At 37.3% G+C, this 15,698-nt stretch overlaps 1 protein-coding gene across 2 annotated transcripts; it reads left to right on the top strand.

Annotated features, from left to right (window-relative positions):
* Positions 1 to 14,988, top strand: LOC121652193 (cadherin-like protein 26). 2 transcript variants are annotated; one of them, XM_042004824.1, is made up of 17 exons: positions 1 to 153; positions 408 to 527; positions 634 to 780; positions 2,111 to 2,255; positions 2,331 to 2,500; positions 3,709 to 3,837; positions 3,926 to 4,108; positions 9,179 to 9,504; positions 9,589 to 9,731; positions 9,824 to 10,048; positions 10,208 to 10,435; positions 10,732 to 10,850; positions 11,228 to 11,251; positions 13,005 to 13,082; positions 13,181 to 13,279; positions 13,871 to 13,963; positions 14,125 to 14,988. In XM_042004824.1, exons 1-17 carry the CDS (start codon positions 118 to 120, stop codon positions 14,419 to 14,421), a joined length of 2,562 nt encoding a protein of 853 aa, XP_041860758.1. In that variant the 5' UTR covers positions 1 to 117; the 3' UTR covers positions 14,422 to 14,988. The 2 variants fall into 2 exon arrangements, with proteins under 2 accessions (XP_041860758.1, XP_041860759.1); XM_042004825.1 differs by lacking the exon at positions 11,228 to 11,251.
* Positions 14,989 to 15,698: the final 710 nt, after the last annotated feature.

Below are 15,698 nucleotides of genomic sequence, written 5' to 3'. Positions count from 1 at the left end.
AATGTCCTACAAATAAAGCCCACATTGTAGGAAGTTGAGCTTTTTCTCAACACAGCCAGGAAGAATCAGTCTATGCATGTGAATAAGCTCTAAAGCAAGGCATTATCTGGATCGAATATGGAATTAAAACACCTCAGTCTTCTCATCATACTGGTAAGAACTTATGTCAAATTGCTATCCTTTTACACATGAGGGTTAAGTATTTAAAATGTTCCTTCTACTTCATTTACAAAAGTATAATTGTTTGCTAAAAAATAATCAGTTTTCCTAATTCTAAAAACAATGTTGTTTATAGCATGATGTCTACTGGAAATCCAAAAAAGTATTTAACAAATAATACTCCATATATAATTTCAAACACTTAATAATCCAAAGTATGTGATGTACTGTTGTGTAATATTGTGCAGTGTTTAGGAGTCCAGTGGTCATCATCACAAATTTTGCTGCGACACAAACGAAACTGGATTATAGCAGCATTCACTATCGATGAAGGTTATAATGGATCTTACCCCTATTCATTGGGCAAAGTGAGTAAATACATATCAGATCACAATGCACAAATTTGAATTGTACATATAAAAAACTGAAAGAAAATCACTGCAAAATTTGTTGTTTTTGTGTCTCACAATCCAGATTGAAGTTAAGAAAGGCTTAAGCATTTTCAGTATACAAGGTCAAGGTCTGGACGAGGAACCTCGGAATACATTAAAAATCAATGAAAAGACAGGAGAGATTTTTGTTCTAAAACCTGTGGACCATGAGACTTTCACAATTTTGAAGGTTAGGAACGAAAAAACCCACATATTTTAAGAACAATAGGTCTCATTCACCAACTATTCCTACGAACAAACTTGCTAGTAAATCTTACTTAAGAATGTTTCACGAAAATTGTGGTGTTTAACAAAATCTTCATATCAACGAACACTCAGAAGTTCTCTTTCGAGCATCGTAGTGCGGACACATTCAAATAGTGTTGTTTTCTGCTTTCTGTTTATTAAAATGCAGCAATGAAATTACAATAGTTTTATCAGATTTTTAAATAACTTAGTACAAAACATTTAGTTTTTTTAAAATAAAAATGATTTTTATAATTTCCCTTAAGGGAAAATTAAACTATTTTTCATCCTGGTCTTACTAACTCCATCGATGCTAAAGACTGTGCACACGCCAGATCCGTTCCCTCAACCATTAAAAATATCACACTAAGAAGTCCAAGTCACCTGTGACTCCCAGATCCACCTGCTTAATGTGGTTTTAATAATTCAAATTTACTTCAACAGTGGCTTTTTTCTAATGATTAGTTTTATTAACAAATCCAAGAAATTCCCTTGCTACCTGGTTAATGACACCTATAAGACTCACCTGGAGGATTCACCAGAAGCACCACTTGCTCCATAGATGAATAACATCTGTTTCAAGTGTTGTCATACATCACCATCCTTCATACTTCCATGTGTCTTTTATGGGTAGAGAGGTCATCCTGTAGCCCAAGGGTTGCTGGTTTGATCCTCGGACGGAGAGCTCATGTCGAGGTGTCCCTGAGCAAGACACTGAACCCCTATTGGCTCCTGATGGGTCATGGTTAAGCGCCTTGCATGGCAGCTTCCACCATCAGTGTGTGAATCAGAGAATTTGACACTTTCGGTAAAAGTGATATAAGTACAGACCATTTACCATTTATTTTCTGTTGCCATGGATATGAAGTTAATTCATCCGCTAGCAGGCAGTGCTGAGTTCAGAGTCCATTCCTGCATTTTAACACCAGTTTTAGACACCAGTGGTGGCGGTAACTCACCGCTATAAAGTTGTTTGCAACTGCTCAACACATTCATACAGCTTTTTTTTTCTTCTTTGGCTCTTTACTTAGGGCCAGCTGGTCTATCCTTAATAAGTGTGAGAGATTGGTATTTACCAGTCTAAGAGCAAAGATACAAACATTCTGCAGTCTACAAAGATATTTTCATGAAAAACTTCTCTAATACAACTTAGGAACACAGTGGTGGGAAGATATTGGTGAATGAGGTCCAGTTATCCCTTGAAGTGTGTGATCTTAGAGTTTGAAGGCTGCTGGGTGGTCTTACTGCCTTTCATTTTTTGTCTTTACATTTAGTTGACCTTTCAGGCACTTGATAAAAAACAAAATGTAGTAGAAACACGTCTGGGCATCACAATTGACATTTTAGATGCTAACGACAATGTTCCAAAGTTTGACCGTGACATGTACGAGGTCACCATAAAAGAATCAACAGTACAAGGTAAGATTCTTGAAATTATACTTTTACCACAATATCAAATTATTCAAAATAACCTTTCTCTTGTAATTCTGACAGGAACTAATGTGGTAGATGTTAAAGCAACCGACCTGGACAGCAGTACACACAACAAAAAAATTAGCTATCGTCTTGTCAGTTTCACACCTCAAGTACAAGACTTGAAGTTCTTCTTAATGCAGAGAAATGATATTGGAAATATTGCATTTAAAGGATGTCTGGACCATGAGGTAAAAGTGCTTATAGCTGAAACAGAATTGTGAATCTTTGACTTTCATTGCATTAACATATTGTTCACAAACAACTTCTGTTATGATTGGCCTCTTAATAATTGGGGGAAAAAAATAGAATCCATCTATAAACCAAAATGTATTCTCAACATCTGACTCGTTATGTTCCAACACTGCTTTTACACAGGCAGAAGGGTATGGGTTCAATAAAAAGTCATAAAGATTTTGCAGCTGTAAATGAATGTTTGCAAATAAGTTTGTATTTGTAAATCACGTTTGTCTGCAAAAAGATATTTGCCCCCCAAAAAATTCAAGTTTTTAAATGTGCAGAAAAGGATTTGCATGGTTGTAAAAAGGTTTGTATTTCTGGAAAATAATAGAAGTTCTTTTGCAAACATCCTGTCCACAGATGCAAAGCACCAAACTACATGCAAGACTCTGAAGTTGTGGTTGCAGATTTTTTTCCTGTCTTTTTACTTCTATCTGATTGGAAATAAGATTTTATTTTTTATTTTTTTTTTTTACAACCGTGCAAATCCTTTTCCGCGCATTCACAAGTTGATTTTTTTCGGACAGATTTTTTCGTTTTGCAGGTTGAAAAACCTTATTTACAAATGCAAACTCTGAAATTATTTGCAAACATTCATTTACAGCTACAAAATCTTTATGACTTTATTCTGAGTCCATAGAAGGGTAATAAGGTATCAAGATAAGTTGCAACACTTATGAAGTGGTAGTACTAGCTTTCAAGGGTTAATTAACCTACATATCTGCAAAACAATGTTATGTTTTTAAGCCATTTCTTGTTCCCTGAATAAGGTCTGTTTCTTTAATTCTAAAATGTGCATTATTTTCCATTTTAAGAAACCTTATTTGTCTTAACCTCTGGCAGTTCACGATATATTTTTCTATCATTTCAAGCTGTTTACTAGACTTGAGCTACTTGAATTTTAATTAAAAAAAGAAAACTGACTAATTAAAATAATTTAATAAATGGTAATCCTTCTATGTGAGTTGGTCTTTATAAGACTGATTGTGATTCCACATCTTGTTTCCATAAATTTCAGACTATAAAGTAGTTTTTTGACTCTTACAAAAATCTTTTTTCCTGAAATGCTTTAATAAAAATTATTTTAAAAATTGTGGGAATTTTAACAGATCAATTATAAAATTTATATTTTTGCCTATTTTTTAATTAAACAAACCAGAAAGCAGACAAATACACCCTTCTAGTGGAAGCTAAAGACCACGGGCAACCAAGTCTATCCAGCACTTGCACTGTCATAATCAACATAGAGGATGGAAATAACCACCTGCCTGTGATCACAAAACAAACAGTGAGCCATTATTTTTTATTCAATTTTCCTTGACAGCTGCTCAATTTAACCCAGTTAATATAACACCTTTAACATTCTTGTACCCTAGGGTCTAGAAAGAGTGACTGAAGGGGAGGAAAATGTTCTTGTTTCACGCCTCCAAGTCAAGGATGAAGATGTTAAAGGCACAGCGGCCTGGAGGGCAAAATTCCACATTCAAGGAGACACACACAATAATTTCAGAATCACTACTGATCCTGAGACAAATGAAGGACTACTTTATTTGGAAAAGGTATTTTTAATTTTTTTTTTTACATTGAAGTGATACTTAAAACAGAATTCCTCATACTTTTGGCCTGACAGATTGACAGATTGGCCTGGATGCAACAGCGTTTATACAGGCAGATATGCTCACAAAGGACAAGATCAGAATCTGTGTCTCCTGTATCCGTTAGCTCTTCAAACCCTTGTAGTCTTAATTTTTACATGTGCTTTACAGATCTAGTTCAGCTTTCTGTCCATTCAGATTGGCTCTGGATGGTCCATAGGTTTCGTCATACATAACCACAGACAACAGTTTCCTTGGAAGAAGCTGGTCTGGAATATTTACGTCTTTTTAAAAGTTAGGTTTTGCATCTTGAAAAAATACATTTGAAAAAAGAGCAACAAGCTTTCAATCAAGGTGAACATTCATCTTGAGAATCCTGAGTTGTCTGGAGTAATGATTAGCATCTATTTCCACTATTTCCAGTCTGTACACTGTCAGTGTTGTTGGGATCAGTCAACTTCTTTTATTAATGGAAGGTTAACTGTGCCATATATCACCTCTATTTGGAGGGAATTTAAAACTGCTTTTTACACGGCAAAATATGTGAACTATGCCAGCTTTTTAAGGTGTTCCAATAAGTTAGGTCTTATCTGCATTTTAAATATACCAGTTATTTACAGTGATCTGATGATGCACATTAAATGCTGCTATTTAACTTGCATCAAAAAGCCCTAAAATCTTCTTGATACTGCAGTTTCTATAGGGGTTTTAAACCGTCTCTCTAGCTGCTGTAACCAATCACTGAATAGTAGATCCACACCAAAGCAATGCATCAATCGAGTCATCCATTCATCCATCCATCCATCCATCCATCCATCCATCCATCCATCCATCCATCTTTTACTGTTCATCAGAGATTGGGTCGCCGAGCAGCAGCGTAAGCAGAGAAGCCATGGCTTTCTGTTGTGTCTTACAGACAAAGGTGTGGAGTAACTTGTGCTGAAACAACAGTGGACACAGTTCCTACGTGGAAAAGGTGGCTTTATTTCAAATGTTTCACAATACAGGCATCAGCTCTTGCTCCACGATTTTTCTTCTTTCCTGCTTGGTGCACTGCAAGACTTCATGTCTTACAGTACCCTCATGTGCGAAAACAGCATTACAGCATTCTATAATTGCAGTATAACTTATGTAAATGAGGAACAATTAACCCTTCTGTTTTCAAATACCACACTCTCCTTTTCCCAGCCACTTCTTTTAGCTTATCTGGGGGGGTCCCATGGTGTTTCAAGGCCACCCAAGAGACATAGTCCCTCTAGCATTTCCTGAGTCATGCCCAGGGCCTCCTACCGGTGGGATATGCCCGGAACACCATACCTGAGAGATATCCAGGAGGCACCAAAACTTGATCCCCGATCCACTTCATCTGGCTCCTCTCGATGTGGAGGTGCGTTGGCTCTACTCCGAGCCACGATGATGATTACTGAGCTTCTTACCCTATCGCTAAGGGTGAACATAGACAACCTGTGGTGGAAACTCAATTCAGCTGCTTGTATTCGAAATCTCATTCTTTCAGTTACTACTGAATCAGTCAACCAATAAATTGGCCCAGTTCCTTTTTCACCATGACAGACAGATGCAGAGCCCACATTAATGTGGACACTACAGCAATCTGCATGTTGATCTTCCACTCCATTCTTCCCACACTTGTGAACAAGACCCTGAAAAACTTGAACTTCTGCACTTGGGACATTATATCATCCCCTACCCAGAGGGGATGCCTCAGTGTTTAAGATAAACAATATGTAAGTGTTGATCTTCATTCCAACGACCAAGGAATGTGATTCCCATATAGTTGAAAAATACCCTTAGGTTCTCCTTCTTAAAGGATGGGACATGTAAACCAAGACGACCCACAACATCGAGAGCCTTGAGGAACTCTGGATAGAACTCATCCACCCCCAATTCTCTTGTACTGAGGAGCTTCTTTGCCACCTTAGACCTAAAGATGGAAGAGTCAAACTCGGTGTCTCTCCAGATTTTGGTTGTTCATTGGAAGACATGCCAGTTGGATTAAGGAGGTTTTCAAAATACTCTTGCAACCAACTCACAAAGTCATGAGTCAAGGTCAGCAGCATTCCATCCACCCTGTTTATCTTTAGAGCCAACTCACCGCCAAATGGTTATCAATTGACAGCTCCACCTCTATCTGTCTCAAGTTCAATGACAACTGTAAAACTGATCTTTGAACTGTACCCTAAAGTGTCCTTGTGCCAATGCACATATGGACCCTGGTACCTGAACATGGAGGTTATCATTGATGTCCATAACAAGCACAGAACTCTAATAACAAAGCACCACTAAGGCTCACATGGGAAGGTCAACCATGCCGCTCCAGTCAAGTCCAGTTATACAAACTTTAATTAAATCCACAAGAAAAAAAATAGGTTTTATCATTATGTCATTACAATGTTCATAAACTAAGCGTAAATAGAGTCAGCACAGCAGACCAGGCCTCTTACTTTGATTGTGCCATGTCAAAAAAAGGAAGATGGTGGGTCATGGAAGAGAAACATCTTCTGCACTTTGACTATGACTGTTCTTGTGGCTATAATCAGATTTTCAGGTCATATTGACAATGGGAGCTATTTCACAGTTTTTTTGGCTTTACTTTTATATGCATTGCTTTGGTCTGGATCTACTATTCAGTAACTGATAACAGAAACTTTGAGCTCGTTGGATATTTCACTTCAAAGTGACCATGACGAGTCAAGAACTGAATATAATCTAAGATCAGCAGTCAGGAGAAAGAAGCAAACAGCAATGAGCTGTATAACCTGTTGACACACTATATTTGGACATAATGCAATGTCAGGCAGAATTTAACAGGATCTGCTGAATTTGTATTAATTATGACCTCTACCAAGGTCGAGGTTATGTTTATGGCAGCAAACATTTTTCCATCCGTCTGTCCGCCTGTCCATCCGTCTGTCTGTTAGCAACAGAACTCAAAAATGAATGGATGAATTTTAATTAAATAAAAAAAAAAAAGACCCAAGAACTGTCCCCACGATGCCAAATTGCAGTAAAACCGCAAAAGTATTTTAGCAATCTGCCCTTTCATTCCCACGAAACCAGGAATTAGCCTCCATGAAACCGATCATGTCTGAAACCAGGTACCAAGGTGGATAGGTTTGAGACCTCTGCCGTCTGTGGTACTGCAAGGACAGCGTAACCGCACCACAAGAAGATATGATGTCAGTGTGATGAACACGCGCAAAACAACAATAATAATGGTGTCCGTGACCAAGTGTGTTGTAGTTCTGCTCCAGACAGTCCTGGCTTGTGTACAGCTTCAACACCAAAATGCACTGCCTTACAACACAGCATTGCGCTACTGTACTATCAACAGTGGAAGCAAGCAGATATGTCATTATCTATGCATGCTCTACGTCTTGTTCTAGCTCTGGAGTGTTACTCTTTAATCATCATAGTGCCCCCCACTGCCTTTTAGTATGTACCACAGCGGTTTCATTGGGATGTTTAAGCCTTTCTCCTAGTTTTTGCTACCGTTTTCACACCTGAATGGGCTTTGGTGCCATGTTACATAAACCCAGTAAGTCTGATCCATATGAGCAAATTAGCCGTGAACAGAAACGAAAACAGAAGTTTTAATGATTGGACCTGAAGCTGAGAGAGAGAAACTGGAGGCCAAACTGAAAACAATAGCACTCAACCATTTTAATCAAGTAAAAAACCTGGGAGTGATTTTAGATGCAGATCTCAGTTTTGAGCCACATATTAAAAATATAACTAAGACTGCTTTTTATCATCTAAAGAACATCTCCCGCATCAGGCCGTTTCTCTCTCGAGCCAGTGCAGAGACACTGATTCATGCTTTTATCACATCAAGACTAGATTACTGTAATGCTCTTCTTTCTGGTCTTCCAAAGAAGTACCTGAACCAGCTGCAGCTTGTACAGAACGCAGCTGCACGTCTGTTGGCAAAGACCAGAAGGAGGGCCCACATTACACCAATTTTACACCAAGTCTCTGCACTGGCTCCCCGTCAGCTTCAGAATTGATTTTAAGATTCTTTTATTGGTTTTTAAGTCTCTTAATGGTCTTAGCCCACCTTATTTATCTGATTTGCTTTTATCTTATGAGCCCACTAGACCCCTCAGGTCCTCTGGTACTGGCCTTTTAACTGTTCCCAGAGTAAAAACAAAAACCCACGGCGAGTCCTCCTTTTATTTCTACGGCCCTCGTATGTGGAACAGCCTGCCTGAGGACGTGAGGGGAGCACCTAGTGTGGATATTTTTAAAAACAGACTCAAGACCCACCTTTTTAGTTTAGCATTTTAATCATTACTTTTATTATTACTATTGTATTTATTCATTTCTTTATTCTTAACACACAGGCTGTATTCAGCTTCTATTTATTTATCATTTATGTATTTGTTTTATCATTTTATATTCTCTTATTTCACGGGTTCTTTTATTTTATGGGTCTTAGCAATACTACTTTTATTATATGGTTTTTAGATTGTCTTAGATTAGTTTTACAGTGTTTTATCTCAGTGTTTCCCCACATCACTAGACCCCAGAATTTACGACAGCGTTTCCTTGGTCCTTTTAACTTGCTTTTACCCTCTGTGATGTGTGTGTGTGTTTGACGGGAAGGGGGGGGGGGCTTGCTGCTATTGGGTTGGGGTTCTGGGGGATTTTACCATCTGTAAAGCACCTTGAGTTGCTATTTGTATGTATGAAAGGTGCTATATAAATAAAGTTTGATTTGATTTGATTTGAACATGCTAGCTGTTTACAAAGTTATGATGAAGTGATGAAAACACACCAATAAAACAGCTGTTTTATTACCTGGTTAACTGGTTGTGTTTACTGGTTGAAACAGCAGATCTCAGGTGAGTGACCCTATGGCTTGGCGAAGGTCTGCGCTTCTAGTTACAATTGAAAACTTGCTGGAAGGGCCATTTCCTATTCTCTAAAAAATTAAAAAATAACATTTTAAAGTTTTATGGCATTAGTGTCAACATTTGTCTTAAAAAATAATTTTCATCTTCACTCCTTTCACAGCAACTAAACTATGAGGATGATCCTGTGAAGAACATCACAATCTTCGTAGAGAATGAGATTCCCTATTATTCATGCAAAGTGGTAGAACGCAAAACCACTGGTCTATGGGAAACAAAGATTAGTAGCACCACAAGTATTGGCACTACACCTGGAATTTCACATTTATCCAGTTATAATGTGTCACTTATAGTGGAGGATGTCAACGAGCCTCCATTTTTTAAGGTATCAAACAAACATGTTTCTGTCCATGAGAATACCAAGGTGGGGACATATTTGGAGACATTTAGTGCTACTGACCCTGACAACAAAGGTGCAAATATGGTCACGTGAGTTATCTCAGACTTTCAAAAGAACAACATCAACATCAATTTATCAATGGAGTATTTTAAACACTCTGCCATGTGTTCTAGATACGTAAAAGGAGAGGATCCAGCTGGATGGATTACAGTGGACTCCAAGACTGGAAAAGTAACTACAGTAAAGATCATCGACCGCGAATCGTCCTTTGTTAAAGATGGTGTCTATGTAGTCACTATACATGCTGTCGACAATGGTATGACCCAGAGTGCATAGTACATGTATCTTTATGATTCATCCCAAGGTTTTATCACATTACTAAAATGTACATGTATTGATGGTCATCAGGTGAACCTCCACTGACAGGCACCACAACTCTCACCATTGTAGTGATAGATGAGAATGACAATACTCCATCCCTGGCTGTAAACATAATAGATATGTGCCAGTCTAATAAACCCTCATTGGCTAAAATCACAGCTTTGGATCTGGATGGAGAACCATACAGCGGACCATTCAGGTTCAAGCTACTTGGAAATGTTGGGGACAAGTGGAGAATTGACCCTCAGCAAGGTGAGCTCCAGCTCTTACAGCTCCTTTTGGAATTTAAACACAACCAAGGCCATACAACTACTAAATATAATTTCACCAGTTAACTAACAAATAATTCTTATGAAATAACTGAGTATATACTTTTATTGTTTGTTTGCTTTTTATGTTTTGACTACACAGGATATTCTGTGAACCTAGTGAAAGAAGTCAAAGTTTCTTCTGGAATCTATGACTTACTGTTAGAAGTGTCTGATCTTCAAGAAAAGAAGGCTGTCCACAACCTGTCAGTAACTGTGTGCAGCTGCTTAAATGCAACAAGTTCAAGCTGCACAGTGCGAAAACCTGTTGGATCCACGGCAGGAGGAGGAGCAATAGGAATGATTATTTTAAGTATATTAATGCTTGCAGGTAGGACAAACAATGTATCTATTAACAGAATAGAAAAAATCTCATGTGACAAAGTCAACATAGAATAACTCTTAAAACCTTGAAAAAAAAAAGGCAACTAGGCATCTTGGTTCTTGAAAATGTTTAATTTTTCTTTAAAAAGGCTTTTTTCTGCTCTCCACATGTTGGAGTTTTAAAGCCTTTCGAATGTGGAAAGAAATGTCAAACTGCCTTTTTTAAAATTCTTAGGATAATTACATTGACAAGCATATTGTGACATAACACAACTAATATTTGTTTCTGGTGCTTCAACCTAGGTTTCCTATTTCTAGCTTTACTGCTATCATGTAGAAGAGCAAAGGTCCTGATCCCAGAAGACGGTTGTACACAAGATCTGATGCCTGGTAATATAGAGATGCTGGGAAATGACTGTGAGGTAATTATCTTTAAAATTAGGTTAAAAACTGTCCAGCACATTACTAAAAACTGGAAGGATTGGGTTAAACATTGTCGTCAAGAAAGAAAGTAACAGTAGAACTGATGGCTATGTTTAATAGTGTTGATGAGTCCAGATCTACCTAGCTGCAGAGTGAGAATATATATATATATATATATATATATATATATATATATATATTGGTGATAGTTGCCATGGTGAATGTATTTTTACAGATATCTATCCAGTATTCAGGGGTTAAGGGGATGAGTATGTCTATATTCCATTTCATTTTAGGTACATATATTAAAGTATCTATTGTAGTTAAGATTTTCTGTCAATTAGAAGGTAATTTGAACTCTACTCTAATTTGCAAGATTCCATCTGTTCTCCTGGGCGAGGTGAGTGCATGGATTATTTTTTATGTTAATTTTACTACTAATTATTGATTTAATTATTAAATATTGAAGGGTCTGTTGATTTAAAAAAATTCTTTGATTTAAGTCCTTATATGTCATAAAATTATTATTATTGAATGGAGATGCATGATCCCTTTCTCTTCCCATGTGCGGTAATGAACAGGTGTCTTGTGGTGGTGGAAATCTGGATTGTGCCATATGGGGGTGAATTTACAAGGTGTGGGGGTAGAATTTACAATTCCCAGGACTTTCCACCAGGCTGTCAGAGTTGTGGAGACTGTTGTTTTTGAAGTTTTTAGTTTTGAGAGAGGTATTGAATAATGTTTAATCGGATAAATTGAGGTTTTTACAATATGCTTGTTCTAATTGTATCCATGAGCTGGTACTGTTGTTTGGCTTGATCCATTTATGTAAGTACTGCAGTTGATTTGATACAATGTAATAAAAGAAATTTGGTTATCAAACTGCCAGACTAAAGTGTTGAGTGACTGAAACCATATTTCTATTGAGGCAACCAGAAGTATTGAAAAAAGGTCATTTATCTGAGGGAAAATTTTCATTTTAACTGTTGCTATACGTTCTATACGTGAAAGCGGAATCTTGTACTGCTTTGAGATGCAGAGAGTAATTAAGTGATCATAACTCTGACAGCCTCAGTTTTTTGCTAATGTTAATTCTAAATATTTAAAGGTCCCATATTATACACTTTATTCCCAATCTGAGACCATTCATTAATATCTAAATGAAATATTTCCGCCATGGTATGGACAAATCGACCCTCAGTTTGAGTGCAGCTGCTTCTCTTCACCTCCCTCTTTTTAGCAGCTTCAGAAATGTGCCGTTTATGGTGGGCGGAACCCTGGTGGAGCAGCTCAGCTGTTGGCTCCGCCCATCGCATCGCCCGTCATGAGGTGATTGACAGGTTAATATATTTTCAAGCTATCAGACTAATAAGGCCGAAACGATGAAATAACTGCCAGCTCTTACCTCTCCAGCTGTGTCACGGACAGTTGGTATTGAACCTGGCTTCAGCTTCGAACGGTTGGCGAAGCCTGCTTTCCATGCCCCCATGTTGTGGAAACAGTCCTCTTTGAAATGCTGGCCACAGACATGTAAAACCTTTGGAAGTTTTCCGGGTACATTTCCTCCAAAAATAAAATTAATCCACTCGGTCCTCGTGGGTTCAGTGGATGGAAGTAAAAAAACGTTTTCGTGTTCATTTATGCAGCCACAAACAGAACAGTGCTTCTGTCGCTTAGCCATGTCCGCTAACGAGGGTTGCCGAAGAGGGAAAAACACTGGGCGCTAGGTGATTTTTAGAGTGCGGGCTTTGAGAGCCGGTAGACGGGTCCATCGCTCTGTGGGGAGTGGTTATTGTCCCTTATGACGTCATAACGTACACGCTTTCAAACAAGCTCATTTCAGCGCTTACTTCCCTAGAGGTGGAGCAGGGGGGAGAGAGAGCGCCTGAAAGAGTTTCACACTTACGGGTCTCCTACACATGCGGGGGGACCAGTATGACTGTTCCAAAACCATTAAAAAGTGAATTTTGCATAATATGGGACCTTTAATGTTTTCAACCTGTAGTGTGGTGAGTGGGGTCTGAGCTGGAGAATGCACTGAAAAAGGGAAAGTGGATCTAAAAAACCTGAATATATATATATATATATATATATATATATATATAAATATATATATATATATATAAACGTATGGATGCATTATTATGTTTAAGGTGCTTCTCCCAAGACCAGACAACTGCAAGAATGAGGAATGGATAACAACTAAAAATAAAACTGTGATGATGACACCCGTAAGTGCTGCAAAGTTGCATGCTAATTCAATTACAATCCCATAAAATAAAAATAAATAAATAAAAATCTTACTTGACAAATGTGGACTTTTTTCTAGGTACTAATAACAGTTGATAACATCAAATCACATGCAGAAATGTCTCAGTACTGCAGGCCAATCCAACAAAGTCAATATGAAATGAAAGAATCAGAAAGGGTAAGTTTATTATTCTTATTACGGCACAGTTGGCATGAACTTCTAAATTTCAGAAAATGGCTAGTAATATTTCCCAGGTGCTTTGTCTAATGAAAAGACCAAAAGCAATATCGAATTAATTAATTATAAAGGGCTGCTGATGCCATGGAGCACCACTATTACTACTAAAAATTCTATAATTGCACCCTTTAAGGTGTTCCCAGGCCAGAGGGGACATGCCGTCTTTTCTTTCAATCAACATTTAGATTGTGTGTGTTGATGCATGTGTGTTGTTTCAGGCTTTAAATGTAAAAACACTGAAACTCTATGTTGCATGAAACCATAATGGGTTGAAGTCAGAATAGGACAATTTGTAAATTAAAACAAGTCAAAACAACAGGCTTATTAATTATTCTATAGTGTTTATTGTCATGACAACCACCTGGAAATATTTTGCCAATTGGCTGCTATGGCGGTTTTACAGACACCATTATTGAGTGTTTATTATTATTATTTATTATTACTATTTTTTAACCTGCACAAACAACAACAATATTATTTTAGCTCTAAACTGTTATAATAGCTTTAATTTTTTTTTTTCCTTTTGACCAGATGAAAAATTTCTCAAGATTTGACTCACAAACATACTTCCAAAGAAGGAGCATCAGAGGAAACAGATTTGCTCATGAGAATTCTGCAGCCATGGTACTGATATTAATATTTCTTTTGTTTTGTTTTATTGTTACACACACACACACACACACACACACATACATATATATATATATATATATATATATATATATATGAGGAAGAGAGAGGAAGAAAATTCATATGATTATCTTGTCATTTTTGTCATTTTTTAGGATTTGCTAACAAAACGTCACCTTTACCTGGAAAACGTTCTACAGATGAAAATTCAAACAATGATGACCTCACTCAAAGCACAAGACAAGGAACTTGCTGTTTATGATCCACATGTGTATGCTGATGAGGGAGACTCAAATCATAGCTTTGAACTTGATGCCATCTCCATTCCTGAAGTTTCCTTTGACCCAGACTTGGACTTTGACATCAGGTTCAGTACTCTGGCCTCCATCTGCATGCCTGATGACCTACAGTACAGTACAGAGACGGCAACAGTAATCCACAGATTGCGCTAATGCGGTGTGCACCTACGCCACTGGGCTACCAAGTTGCGAGCAGGACTGCTTCTCTTGAAAATTATTTTTGGGTGTTGAGGAAACATATTTACTCAAGAGTTTCTACTACAAGCAATGCTGGTGAAGGACACTGAAAGAAAGAAATCCTTAATTCTTTCCTACTGGAAACTGTGATGGTGCGATAGGATCTTACTTTTTTTTCCAACCTGCCTTTTTCCCCTTTTTTTTAACTTCCCTTTGGGTTTTAATTAACCAAATTTTTGACCTAATTTATTGCACAGAATAAGCCTATGCTGTTGTTATATTTTAAAGACCAACATGCTGTGTGCTCTTTACAAGTAAGACTTTCATTTTTAAGTTTTTTTTTTTCTAGTTGTACTCTGTGAGTGTTTAAAAAAAAAGTCCGGGTGTGTCTTTCAAAGCATTCCTAAGATGGCATGTTAATTACCATTATCAGTTTGTTAAACCAGTATTGTATAGCTCCCTGGACATTGTGTGTTTCTAGTGCTTTCTAGTAACAACTGTTGATCTGTTGATGTAAAAAGCAATAAAACTAAATTAAAGTTGGTTACTTACTTTCTTTATCAGAGTAATATTACAAAGACTGGGGACATCCTGTCTTAGAGTAAATACTTTTGTTACTTCTAGATCAGACTACTGTAATTCCTTATGGTTAAGCTGTACCACACATTTTCTAAAAAACCTTTCAGTTCATCCAAAATGCTGCAATTAAGGTTCTGATAAGGATTAGCAAATCAGATCACAATTCTTCAATTTTAGCTTATTTTAATTGATTTTCTGTTAAATCTAGAATAGAATATGACAATATTTCCTACTCACATATAAAGCCCTCAAGCTCCATTGCAGCTTAAAGATCTCAGTTCTATATTTTCCCAACCCTTGAATTTGCTCTCAGACTGCAGGTTTCTTGTCCCAATGTATGTAGAATGGACAGAGCTTTCAGTTATCAACTGCACCCACCCTCTCTACCTTGAAACTCATCCTGTCTGCCCTGAGAAAAGATCTGAAGAAATTTGTTTCCTTGCCATTTTTAAAATTGCAGAGAAAAATTGCAAAGAAAAATTTCCTTGGAAAAATAGGATTTTTGTTAAATTGTTAAGGCATATGTTTTAAATATGTAACAACATAATGACAAGAGATATATTCACTTTTTACATTAGGCTAGCATCCAGGTAGAGAGGTGGCTCTGTCGGGTTTACTTCCACTAATTTATAAGATATTGTCATTACAATCAGCTGTGAAGAACATTAAGGATT

The sequence above is a fragment of the Melanotaenia boesemani genome, chromosome 13 (assembly GCF_017639745.1).
Source record: "Melanotaenia boesemani isolate fMelBoe1 chromosome 13, fMelBoe1.pri, whole genome shotgun sequence".
NCBI classification, from domain to species: Eukaryota; Metazoa; Chordata; class Actinopteri; order Atheriniformes; family Melanotaeniidae; genus Melanotaenia; species Melanotaenia boesemani.
This window is presented reverse-complemented; position numbering and strand designations above follow the sequence as displayed.

Excerpts from the sequence above, each read along its gene's own strand:
- LOC121652193 (XM_042004824.1), top strand. The coding sequence starts at position 118 with ATGGAATTAAAACACCTCAGTCTTCTCATCATACTG. Across the intron at positions 13,083-13,180 it reads AAACTGTGATGATGACACCC|GTACTAATAACAGTTGATAA; the intron begins GTAAGTGCTGCA and ends ACTTTTTTCTAG. Across the intron at positions 13,280-13,870 it reads AAATGAAAGAATCAGAAAGG|ATGAAAAATTTCTCAAGATT; the intron begins GTAAGTTTATTA and ends CCTTTTGACCAG.